Below are 11,835 nucleotides of genomic sequence, written 5' to 3' on the forward strand. Positions count from 1 at the left end.
ACCGCTAGGTGAGTAGTCTCTTCCACTTCCAAGTTTTATTTTATGTGTCTGTATTAAAGAGATCTCACAAGAGAATTCTAATGATTTTCATTATCTTTGCTTTTGAAGAGTGGACAACTGGCTTTGAGGGGTACAGTCTGAGCAGTCGAAGGAATATAGCCCTCCGGAATGACTCTGAATCCTCGGGGGTCCTCTACTCCAGCGCACCGACTTATTTCTGTGGGCAGACGTTAACATTCAGGCAAGTAGACAAACAGGTGGTAGGGTGTCGTGCATGGGCACGTGTGAGCTTTGAGTACAAAGTAGCCCGAGGTTGTTACATCATTTATATGCAGTGATATTTTGGGGTGGTTTCTTTATGTTTCTTTCTTTGAGTTGTTTCAGCTATATTCATGGAGTTTCTGTGAAGATGAAATGAGGTAAGATAAAATATACAGTACTTGGTACTTAAAATATTCTTGGTAAATAGAATATTTCTCAATCTAAATTCAGAGGCCAGGATTTCTTTTATTTGTGAATTCATAAGAACATGTCTCTTTGAGAAACAACACTGAAAGCAAGCCTGCAGGACTGGACCAGGAACCTGGAACTTAATCTTGGTCTCCTTTGTGGATGGTAGGGATCCAAGTTCTTGAGCCACACCTACTGCCTCCCAGGGTGTGTGTTAGAGGAAGTTAGAATTGGAAGTAGTGGTGGGACTGGAACTCAAGCCTTCAGTGTGGAATGTGGGCATCTCATTATTGATAACCTCACACCTCGTATGTTATACTGGAAGAACACCTAAATCTTAATAAGCAGAAAAGACCAACAGAGACAGAGGGAGAGAGAGAAATAGGGTCTAACACGTAACAACTGTTGAATTACTCACCACGTAATTGCAAATTTCTTCAGGTTTTCTGACCCTTGTTTACAGAAATGTTGCCATTAGTGAGACTCCAGGGAACTAGGTACTTCTGTGCACTGACAGAGCTTCTTACCATGATCGATTTGGGCCCAGTATCTTAGACTGTTATAATAATGATGATGATGATGATGATTGCTGTCACTAATTAAATAGTATTTACTATTCTAATACTTGTATTAACTCACTTGATTCTTTTTTTTAAACATTCTTTTTCTTTTATGTATATACTCTTTTTTTAGATTATTTATTTATTTATTCGAGAGGTAGAGTTACAGACAGTGAGAGGGAGAGAAAGGTCTTCTTCCATTTGTTCACTCCCCAAATGGCTGCGATGGCTATAGCTCTATCTGAAGCCAGGAGCTGCTGCTGCTTCTTTTTTTTTAATTTGACAGGCAGAGTTAGACAGTGAGATAGAGAGAGAGAGAGAGACAGAGAAAGGTCTTCCTTCTGTTGGTTCACCCCCCAAATGGCTGCTATGGCCAGTGCGCTGCGCTGATCCGAAGCCAGGAGCCAGGAGTTTCTTCTGGGTCTCCCACGTGGGTGCAGGGGCTCAAGCACTTAGGCCATCTTCTGCTTTCCCAGGCCACAGCAGGGAGCGGAATTGGAAAAGGAGCAGCTGGGTCTCGAACTAGCACCCATATGGGATGCCAGCACTGCAGGCGGAGGATTAACCTACTGCGCCATGGCGCCAGCCCCAGCTCACTTGATTCTTACATAGCATGATGGGGACAGTTACCAGTACTGGCCCCGGTCTGTATTGTTTCTCCTTTATCTTCTCCAGGGGAGAGTAAACCTGACTCTGGTTAGGGTTGAAATACAGTGTTTTGTGCTCCTGCATCTTCAGCTCTTTTCCTGTTCTGTCTTGTGTGACCCTTTATCTCCCTGGTGACCGTGACCTCTACCGCATGAATCTGGTGCTCGCCCGCTTTTCACGTTGTTCCTCTGTGAACACAGGGACCTGACTGGGGATTGAATACTTATATTTGTTTCTTAAGTCATTCAGTAAATAATTGTTGGGGAAAACATTGGAAATTACACAAATTGGTTTAGATCTTGCCATCTTCTGACTGGCCTCCCACTTTAGGCCTTAGAAGATGGTTCACTCCTCCTTCCTCTCCCAGAGCTGTGTCACAGGGCCGCACTGGCCTGCGATTAACTGAGACGCGGCTCAGCTCAGTAGCCAGACTTTGCATTTTTGTCATTTTTTCCTTTGAATGTGGAGTGCAAATGTTTTATCCTTGTTTAAAGGAATTTCAGGCATCAGCAGTTAAGTCAGAGATGTGAATGTGAGGAGTAGATGGTGCATTTGGATAAAGACAAACTTTATACAGTTTTTTGTTTGCTTATATTTTTTACACTATTCATTGTTTAAAAATTTATTTTATTTATTTGAAAGTCAGAGTTACAGAGAGGCATAGGCAAAGAAAGAGAGAGGCCTTCCACCAATTGGTTCACTTCCCAGATGGCCTCAACGGCTGGAACTGCACCGATCTGAAGGAGCCAGGGGCCAGGAGCTTCTTCCAGGTCTCCCACGTGGGTGTAGGAGCCCAAGGACTTGGACCATCTTCCACTGCTTTTCCAGGCCGTCGCAGAGAGCTGGATCAGAAATGGAGCAGCCAGGACTTGAACTGGTTCCCATATGGGATGCCGGCACTGCAGGCAGTGGCTTTACCCACTATTTCACAGTGCCGGCCCCTACACTATTCATTTTTTTTTTTTTTTTTGACAGGCAGAGTGGACAGTAGAGGGAGACAGAGAGAAAGGTCTTCCTTTTTGCCGTTGGTTCACCCTCCAATGGCCGCCGCGGTAGGCGCGCTGCAGCCGGGGCACCGCGCCGTTCCGATGGCAGGAGCCAGGTGCTTATCCTGGTCTCCCATGGGGTGCAGGGCCCAAGGACTTGGGCCATCCTCCACTGCACTCCCTGGCCATAGCAGAGAGCTGGCCTGGAAGAGGGGCAACCGGGACAGGATCGGTGCCCTGACTGGGACTAGAACCCGGTGTGCCGGCGCCGCAAGGCGGAGGATTAGCCTGTTAAGCCACGGCGCCGGCCACTATTCATTTTTTGAGGGTGTTTATGGACCTAGTATTCAGAAGGAAGACTACTTTTTTTTTTTTTTTAATTTTAAGATTTATTTCTTTGAAAGGCAGAATTACAGACAGTGAGAGAGGGAGAAACAGGGAGACAGAAAGAGGTATCTTTCATTCTATGGTTCATTCCCCAAATGGCCCCAGTGGCCAGAGGTGAGCTGAACCAAAGCCAGTTGCCAGGAGCTTCTTCCAGGTCTCCCATGTGGGTGCAGGGGCCCAAGCACCTGGGTCATCTTCCACTGCATTCCCAGGTGTAGAATGCTGGCCCCACAAAATATCTTGGTCTTTTTTTAAAAAAAGATTTATTTATTTTATTTATTTAAAGGCAAAGATAGAGAGAAAACGATCTTCCATCTGTTGGTTCATTTTCCACATGGCTACAATGACCAGGGCTGGGCCTGGAGCCAGGAACTTATTTGAAAGACAGAGTTAGTAAGGGCCCTGCCAGCTGAAGCCAGAAGCCAAGAGCTCCATCCCGGTCTCCCATGTGTGTGCAGGGGCCCAAGCACTTGGAGCATCCTTGGCTTCTTTCCCAGGTACATTAATAGGGAGCTGGATCAGAAGTGGAGCTTCTGAGACTCCAACCATCGCTCATCTGGGATGCTGGCATCTTTACAGGAGGTAGCTTAATCCATTGCACCACGATGGCAGCCCCTTGTTTAGAAATTTTTTTTTTTTTTTTTTTTTTGGTAAGACATACTTTGATGACTTTGTCATTTTCTTTGTGTATCTTCTTTAGGTAATTTCTTTGTGTTACCATGGCATACATGAAACATCTGTTAGATGTAACCGTCAGTATTAATTTAACGATTTGAATCACATTCATTTATTTCTGTCACAGATGTTACAGATTACATCTTTTTACATTATATAACCATTAAGATATGAAGGGTCTTCAGAAAGTTAAGAGAAATATATATATTAAAAATTGTGCTTGGACCGGCGCCATAGCTCAATAGGCTAATCCTCCACCTGTGGTGCTGGAACACCGGGTTCTAGTCCCGGTAGGGGTGCTGGATTCTGTCCCGGTCGCTCCTCTTCCTGTCCAGCTCTCTGCTGTGGCCCGGGAAGGCAGGGGAGGATGGCCCAAGTCCTTGGGCCCTGCACCCGCACGGGAGACCAGGAGAAGCACCTGGCTCCTGGCTTCAGATCAGCGTGGTGCACTGGCTGCAGTGCACCGGCCACAGCGGCCATTTGAGGGTGAACCAACAGAAAAGGAAGACCTTTCTCTCCGTCTCTCTCTCTCTCACTGTCCACTCTGCCTGTCAAAAATAATAATAATAGGCCGGCGCCGTGGCTCAACAGGCTAATCCTCCGCCTTGCGGCGCCGGCACACCAGGTTCTAGTCCCGGTCGGGGCACCGATCCTGTCCCGGTTGCCCCTCTTCCAGGCCAGCTCTCTGCTGTGGCCAGGGAGTGCAGTGGAGGATGGCCCAAGTATTTGGGCTCTGCACCCCATGGGAGACCAGGAGAAGCACCTGGCTCCTGCCATCGGAACAGCGCGGTGCGCCGGCCACAGCGCGCTACCGCGGCGGCCATTAGAGGGTGAACCAACGGCAAAGGAAGACCTTTCTCTCTGTCTCTCTCTCTCTCTCACTGTTCACTCTGCCTGTCAAAAATAAAAAAAAATAAATAAAATAAAAAATAAAAAAAAAATAATAATAATTGTGCATGGAGGCTGGCACTGTGGCATAGAATGTTAAGTCTCTGCCTGCTGTACCAGCATCCCATATGATTGCTGGTTTGAGTCCCAGCTGCTCCACTTCTGATCTAGCTCCCTGTTAATGCACCCCGGGAAAGCAGCAGAAGATGGCCCAAGTACTTGGGTCCCTGCCACCCACATGGGAATCACACAAGAAGCTCCTGGCATCTGGCTTTGGCCTAGCCCAGCCATGGCTGTTGTGGTCATCTGGGGAGGGAAACAGTGGATGGAAGATTAATCAGTCCCTTTCTCTCCCCTTCTGTATCCCTGTGTTTGACATAAATAAACAAACAAATATTTTAAGATAATTATTCATGGATCTCAAATTTTGTGCACTAAAATACACATCTAAAATTCTATTTTCCTTGAATTTTTTTTGAAGTACTCTTGTATTTGTTTGCTTTTTTTTTTTTTAATTTGACAGAGTTAGACAGAGAGAGAAACAGAGAGAAAGGTCTTACTTCTGCTGGTTCACCCCCCAAATGGCTGCTATGGCCAGAACTACCGCAGCCAGAGCTACCCCGATCCAAAGCCAGGAGCCAGGTACTTCCTCCTGGTCTCCTGTGTAGGTGCAGGGCCCAAGCACTTGGGCCATCCTCCACTGCCTTCCCGGGCCACAGCAGAGAGCTGAACTGGGAAAGGAGCAATCGGGACTAGAACCCGGTGCCCATATGGGATGCCAGCATTGCAGGCAGAGATTTTACCCACTGTGCCAAAATGCTGGCCCCTGTTTGGTTCTTTGTTTTTAATATTTTCATCGTCATTTATATTGTCATTTCCTTCTTTCATGTAGTGTTGAAATGATAAAATGTCTTTATGAAAGTTATTTTGAATACTTTGTTACTTAATTTCTGTGCCTCCATTTCTTTAGTATGACCTCTGGGGATGGTTTGGACCACTCCCCTGTTTCTTCCTGTATCCTGTTCCCTGTGTTGACATCTGTGCATTTGAGATAGTGGCTTCCTCTCCCAGTCTTTGTGGAGTAACAGAATGTGGGTAAAGGCTGTGTACAATCACGCTTACCAGTCAGCCTGGCTTATTTTGGGGGCCTGTGAAACCTTTGGAAGAGGCAATTTTGCAGGACCTGTGTCTGCAGTTTCCCGTTAGAGAAGTCTGCTGGGCTCTTTCTCAGGAGCTCCTCATTTCTTGTACCTCTGATGCCTGCCTGCAGCACAGCATGTTGTCTGCTTCCACAGGAGCGCTGTCTCTCTCCCTCTGCGCGCGCGTGTGTGTCTGTCTCAGGGTCACTGTCATTCAGCAGCCCCCAGCTCTGCTCTTTTCCCTCCTTGCTCACAGCTGAGTCGTCAGCCGGGGTGTTCTTGCCTGGCTCGGAGCTGCGATGGGGCTGATGCGGTGGAGTGGAGCTGGTCTTGGCCATTTCAGTTTGCTGGGTATCACTGACAGCTCTGTGGGTCTCTGGGAGACCCGGAAGAGGCTTCTGGCTCTTGGCTTCTGATCGGCCAAGCACCAGCCTTTGTGGCCATTTGGGGTATGAACCAGCAGATGGAAGACATCTCTCTCCACCTCTGCTTCTCTGTAACTCTGTCTTTCAAATAAATAAATAAATCTTTTTTAAAAGATGATTTGTTTTATTTATTTGAAATGTAGAGAGAGGGAGATAGAGATAGAGAGATAAAGATAGAAAGAGATCTTCCATCCACTGGTTCACTCTCAAAATGGCCACAATCGCCAGGACTAGGCCAGGCTGAAGCCAGGAGCCAGGAGCTTTTTCTGGGTCTCCCACATTGGGACAGTTGCCCAAGGACTTGTCTACTGCTTTCCCAGGCCATAGCAGAGAGCTGGATCGGAAGTGGAACATCCAGGATATGAACCGGCATCCATATGGGATGCCTGCATTGCAGGCGGTGGCTTTACCCACAATGCCACAGCGCCAGCCCCCATAAATGCATCTTTATAAAAACTAAAATAAAAAATGAGATGAAGTGACCCTTCTGTGTCATTTACAGAGTTGAAACTGTGGGCCAGCCGGACAGAAGAGACAGCATAGGAGTGTGTGCCGAGAAGCAGAACGGCTGTGACTCTCTGCAGCGCGACCAAGCTGTGTGCGTCAGTACAAACGGTGAGGGACGAGCAGTCACCCCTCCTTGAAACAGATGAGTAGCAACCTCACATGTGTTCCCCACGTCACACGGGTGTAGCCAGAGATGAGAGGGTGCAGGCTTAAGGACATAATTTACATGACTCTCATGTACCAGGCATTGTTGTAAACCCTGCAACAAACACGAAATAATTTAATGTCTGACAGCTTTCGGGGGTGAGTGGTCCTTTCATACCTGCTCTACAGGTGATGAAAACTGACGCCCAGGGAGGTTAAGTGTTCGGCTTCCATTCCTGGAACTTGGAGGTGACTGAGCTGGGATTTGCACTGGGCAGTCTGCCTCTTGATTCGTTGAGCGGCGATCATCTGAGCTTTTGTTTGTAGATGAGGGAACCAGGGAGAATGAAGCGAGCGGTTCCATAGGATGTAGTTTTGTGAGGCGGTCCAGTTTCTTTTGGAACACTCAGCCTGTTGAGAATGAGTAGAGTCCAGGGCCAGAACTCCAGTGGGATCAAGGCTGTAACTTCCTGCTCTCACAGCAGGGGTTAACTTTATTGAAATGCATTATCTGTGTCCTGTTGGCATTCTTGTCATTCCAACATGTTTTCTTTTTCTGAGTTAGGAAATGAGCTGTGTTATCAGTCATTCAGTTCTCTTAAAGTTACCACGTGCACGGAAGTGACTCCTCACCTTAACATTTTAGGTGCAGTGTTTGTAAATGGGAAAGAAATGACGAATCAGCTGCCTGCAGTTACTTCTGGGTCCACTGTCACGTTTGACATCGAAGCTGTGACTCTAGGAACTACGAGCGCTAATGAAGGCGGCAACTTCAAGCTTCGAGTAACCATCAGCTCTAATAACAGAGAAGTAGTTTTTGATTGGTTGCTTGATCAGTGCTGTGGCTCTCTGTACTTCGGATGCTCATTTTTCTATCCTGGGTGGAAAGTGTTAGTGTTCTAGGTTTTTGGATGCTTGGCTTAGGTTTGCAGCATTAACTGTAGCTGTCCTCACTTTAGCTTAGCTGTGATGGATTAAATATATATATATATATATAGTTTAATTCATCTCTGAGGCCTTTGGAAATGGAATGTGTTTACTGGAGTCATTTTATAATATTTTGGCAATAAGGGACTTGATTGTTGACAAAACCATAATTCAGTCACTTTTGCTTTTGGCATTCTGCTAACGGAAGTATTACATCACAGAAAAAAACAGGTTGACTTTTAAAGTATGACAAGGTACAGAAAGTCTATGCCCTACCACTATATTTCTTCCTAAAGCTGGTTATTAGAAAATTTTAGTGTAACATTAAATCTCCATCAAAGTCCATATTAAGCTTTAAAATAAAACAACAGGAATGGGCCAGGCAGAAGCCATAGTTCTGTAGCATCCGTGCAGCCCTCCGCGAGAGCGTGTTGGCTCTGTGTGCTGGCCTCAGGTTTTTGTAAGCATGAATTCTGTACCATGTTCAGTCATCCTTAACTCCCAAAAGCAACAGATTATTTTTTTTTTTAAATGCTTGAGCACACGTCTGTGATTGGCAGGTATTATCTTTAGTTATTTCCTTACATTTAGATTCAAGGTGGGCTCAAGGATTTTTCCAGGGTATAACTACTTGTGGAGGTGGCGTGCACAGCATTGTTAGCCATGTCACACAGGGATGTGTGTGTGGGGCCGCCCGGCCTCAGTGACGCACATGTTGCTATTTGTAGGTCTGCGCCGCAGTCCAGGTTAGGGTCATTTTGATAAATGGTCTTTTAGTGGACCCAAGGAAAAAAAAAAAGAAAAGAAAAACCAAATAGGGAAAGTACGTAACCTATTTTTTTTAAAACTTAAGATTTGTGTAAAATATTTATTTGAAGGTGTTAAGATGTAAAAATAATGATGTTAACTTGCTTTGTCAGCCTACAGATTTTTTAATGTGAATTTTTTTTTTCATTTTTACCGATAGGAAAGTGGGAAACAGGTTTGATATTTTTGTAAGATAATTTATTTGGGGAATCACGTTCCCTGTTAGACAATCATGATCTTTTCTCCTTGTCTTTTTATATATAAGTGAGTAACCTTTCACACTTGTTTACTGATTGTTAAGAAAGTGAGAATATGGATGCCTTGTTCAGTTGTCTGAAACAGAATAAAAAGCTAAAAGTTAAGTGTGTACAGTTTTTCCTCCATGAAATCTGATTAACCCAATGTGAATCACTTTTTACTGGAAGGGAAAAATGCTTCTTGTGGCTGTAGGCATTTTAATTAAATGTCGGTATCGCTTATGTGAGGTCCCTGGTACTGTGTTACGTTCTGTGTGTCTGCCTCCAAGCGTAGTGCCTGATAGTTCCCGTGCGCGATCACGTCGGGAGGACTGAACCAGCTGAGTCATTTCCTCCAGACCTGTCCGCCTGGCTCCCTTCGTTCGCCAGTTTCTTGAATGCATTTGTTCCTTAAGCCCTGTAGGAAAATGCCATCTTATATTTGTACCTATCGTCTTTGCCTTTAGCACAGAGTGGCTTAAACTTAATCCTAGACAAAAGTGGATTATAATATTTTGAATTTAATTTAAATGTTTTTTTTTTTGCTTGGACTGCAAACTTGAGGGTTGTTTTGTTTTACAAAGCTAACTCTTTTTTTTTTTTTTTTTTTTACTTTTTGACAGGCAGAGTGGACAGTGAGAGAGAGAGACAGAGAGAAAGGTCTTCCTTTTGCCGTTGGTTTACCCTCCAATGGCCGCCGTGGCTGGCCCATCGCGCTGATCCGAAGCCAGGAGCCAGATGCTTCTCCTGGTCCCCCATGGGGTGCAGGGCCCAAGAACTTGGGCCATCCTCCACTAGCACTCCCTGGCCACAGCAGAGAGCTGGCCTGGAAGAGGGGCAACCTGGATAGAATCCGGCGCCCTGACCGGGACTAGAACCTGGTGTGCCGGCACCGCTAGGCAGAGGATTAGCCTGTTGAGCCACGGCACCGGCCAGCTAACTCATTCTGTTAAAAAAGATGAAGGAACCTAGATTCTAAAACTATTCATATGCTTGGAGAGAAGAGAGAATTTGGGTGATGATAGGATAATAAGAACTATACACTGTGTGTTAGGCATCATGTTGAATTTTCTTTCCTTTTTTTTTTTTTTAATTAAGATTTATTTGAAATAGTTACAGAGAGACAGAGACAGAGAGAAGTCTTCCATCTTCTGGTTCACTTCCCAAATGGCCACAACTGCCAGGGTTGGGCCAGGCCAAAGCCAAGAGCCTAGAGCTTCATCTGGGTCACCTACGAGGGTGCAGGGGCTCAAGCACGTGGGTCATCCTCCGCTGCCTTCCCAGGTGCATTAGCAGGGAGCTGGATAGAATGTGAAACAGCCAGGATGTGAACTTGTGCTGATACGGGATGCCAGCGCTGCAGCGGCAGATTTACCTGCTGCACCACAGTGCTGGCCCCTGTTATTTCCACTTTACCGATAAGAAAACTTAGGTTGAAGAGATGTGAACTGGTTTGTCTAAGGTCATGGCCAGTAACTAGCTTTGCCAGGACTCCCCAGAGCCCCATGTGCTCATGGGAGGTTTCTGTTTCTCTTCGGGGTCTCAGCTCTTACCCATGGTGCTCGTGGCAGGGGTGGGCGCAAGGGAGAGTCCCAGCTGGCGATAACAACAGTGACAAGTAGAAGAAATGGCTAGAATGTCACTGAGGCTAGCCTGAAGGAATATTCACAAGAGCTCCTCCAAGAACAAAGCACTCTATGAACCAGTTCTTAAAAGATGAATGGATAGCCGGTGCCGTGGCTCAACAGGCTAATCCTCCACCTTGCGGTGCCGGCACACCGGGTTCTAATCCCGGTTGGGGCACCGGATTCTGTCCTGGTTGCCCCTCTTCCATTCCAGCTCTCTGCTATGGCCCGGGAAGGCAGTGGAGGATGGCCCAAGTGCTTGGGCCCTGCACCCGCATGGGAGACCAGGAGAAGCACCTGGCTCCTGGCTTCGGATCAGCGCGATGAGCCGGCCGTGGCGGCCATTGGAGGGTGAACCAACGGCAAAAAGGAAGACCTTTCTGTCTGTCTTTCTCTCTCTCACTGTCCACTCTGCCTGCTTAAAAAAAAAAAAAAAAAGAAAGAAAAAAAGAAAAAAAAAAGATTTACTTACTTATGGAAAAGGCAAAGCTAGAGAGAGAGAGGGAGGGACAGATCCTCTGTCTGCTTGTTTGATCCCACAAATCGGCTGTGCCACAGCACAATACTGGCACCCACATTGAACTTCGCAGTGATGAAATTGATGAAATGCAGTTTGTGTATAGAAACATCTAGGGGGGCCGGCGCTGTGGCATAGTGGGTAAGGCCTCTGCCTGCAGTGCCGCCATCCCATATGGGCGCCAGTTCGAGTCCCGGCTGTTCCTCTTCCGATCCAGCTCTCTGCTATGACCTGGGAAGTCAGCGGAAGATGGCCCAAGTCCTTGGGTCCTTGCACCCACATGGGAGACACGGATCTAGCTCCTGGCTCATGGCTTCGAATCGGTGCAGCTCCGGCTGTTGTGGCCAATTGGGGAGTGAACCGTCGGATGGAAGACCTCTCTCTCTCTCTCTGCCTTTCCTTCTCTCTCTGCATAGCTCTGAATTTGAAATAAATAAATAATTTTTTAAAGATTTATTTATTTTGCTTGCTAGGAAAAAATCTGGCAAAGTGCCTCTGCACAAGAGATTTGCTGCTTTACGGAACAGAATGTTTTTTGCTCCATATTTTCTCTCTGCCCCTAAACGCTCTGTATAAACAGCTAAGAATTTGCACTGACGTCCCTCCGCTCTCCTTAGATGCATCTTTTTCACATACAGTGTTAAGAGTTTCCACTACATATCTGTTCTGAGGCTACAGTCATTTTTCAGGTAAGATGTACGGGATGGGCTCTAGAAGTTTGAGGTAGTAGCAGTGTGACAGCCAGAGGGCCACTCACGAGGTAGCTAAAGCAGAATTCCATGGACAGCATTTACAGGCACAGGGTTACCACCCCCCAGAGCTCAGAATACAAGCTGGTGGAGACACACCACCAAGAGTCTGACAGATAAGTGAACAGGAGAGATCCAGAATAATCCATAGGCACTCACTGGAAA

At 46.4% G+C, this 11,835-nt stretch overlaps 1 protein-coding gene across 1 annotated transcript in view; it reads left to right on the forward strand.

The window, feature by feature from the left end:
• The window catches only part of CRLF3 (cytokine receptor like factor 3), a 41,206-nt gene extending 32,301 nt beyond the window's left edge, over positions 1-8,905 (forward strand). Inside the window, exons 6-8 of the mRNA XM_062174811.1 lie at positions 109-241; positions 6,661-6,773; positions 7,456-8,905. Coding sequence (XP_062030795.1) covers positions 109-241; positions 6,661-6,773; positions 7,456-7,712 — 503 coding nt within the window. The 3' untranslated portion in view covers positions 7,713-8,905. The remainder of the gene's footprint in view (positions 1-108; positions 242-6,660; positions 6,774-7,455) is intronic.
• The last annotated feature ends 2,930 nt before the right edge of the window (positions 8,906-11,835 follow it).

The sequence above is a fragment of the Lepus europaeus genome, chromosome 18, assembly GCF_033115175.1.
Source record: "Lepus europaeus isolate LE1 chromosome 18, mLepTim1.pri, whole genome shotgun sequence".
Lineage (NCBI taxonomy): Eukaryota > Metazoa > Chordata > Mammalia > Lagomorpha > Leporidae > Lepus > Lepus europaeus.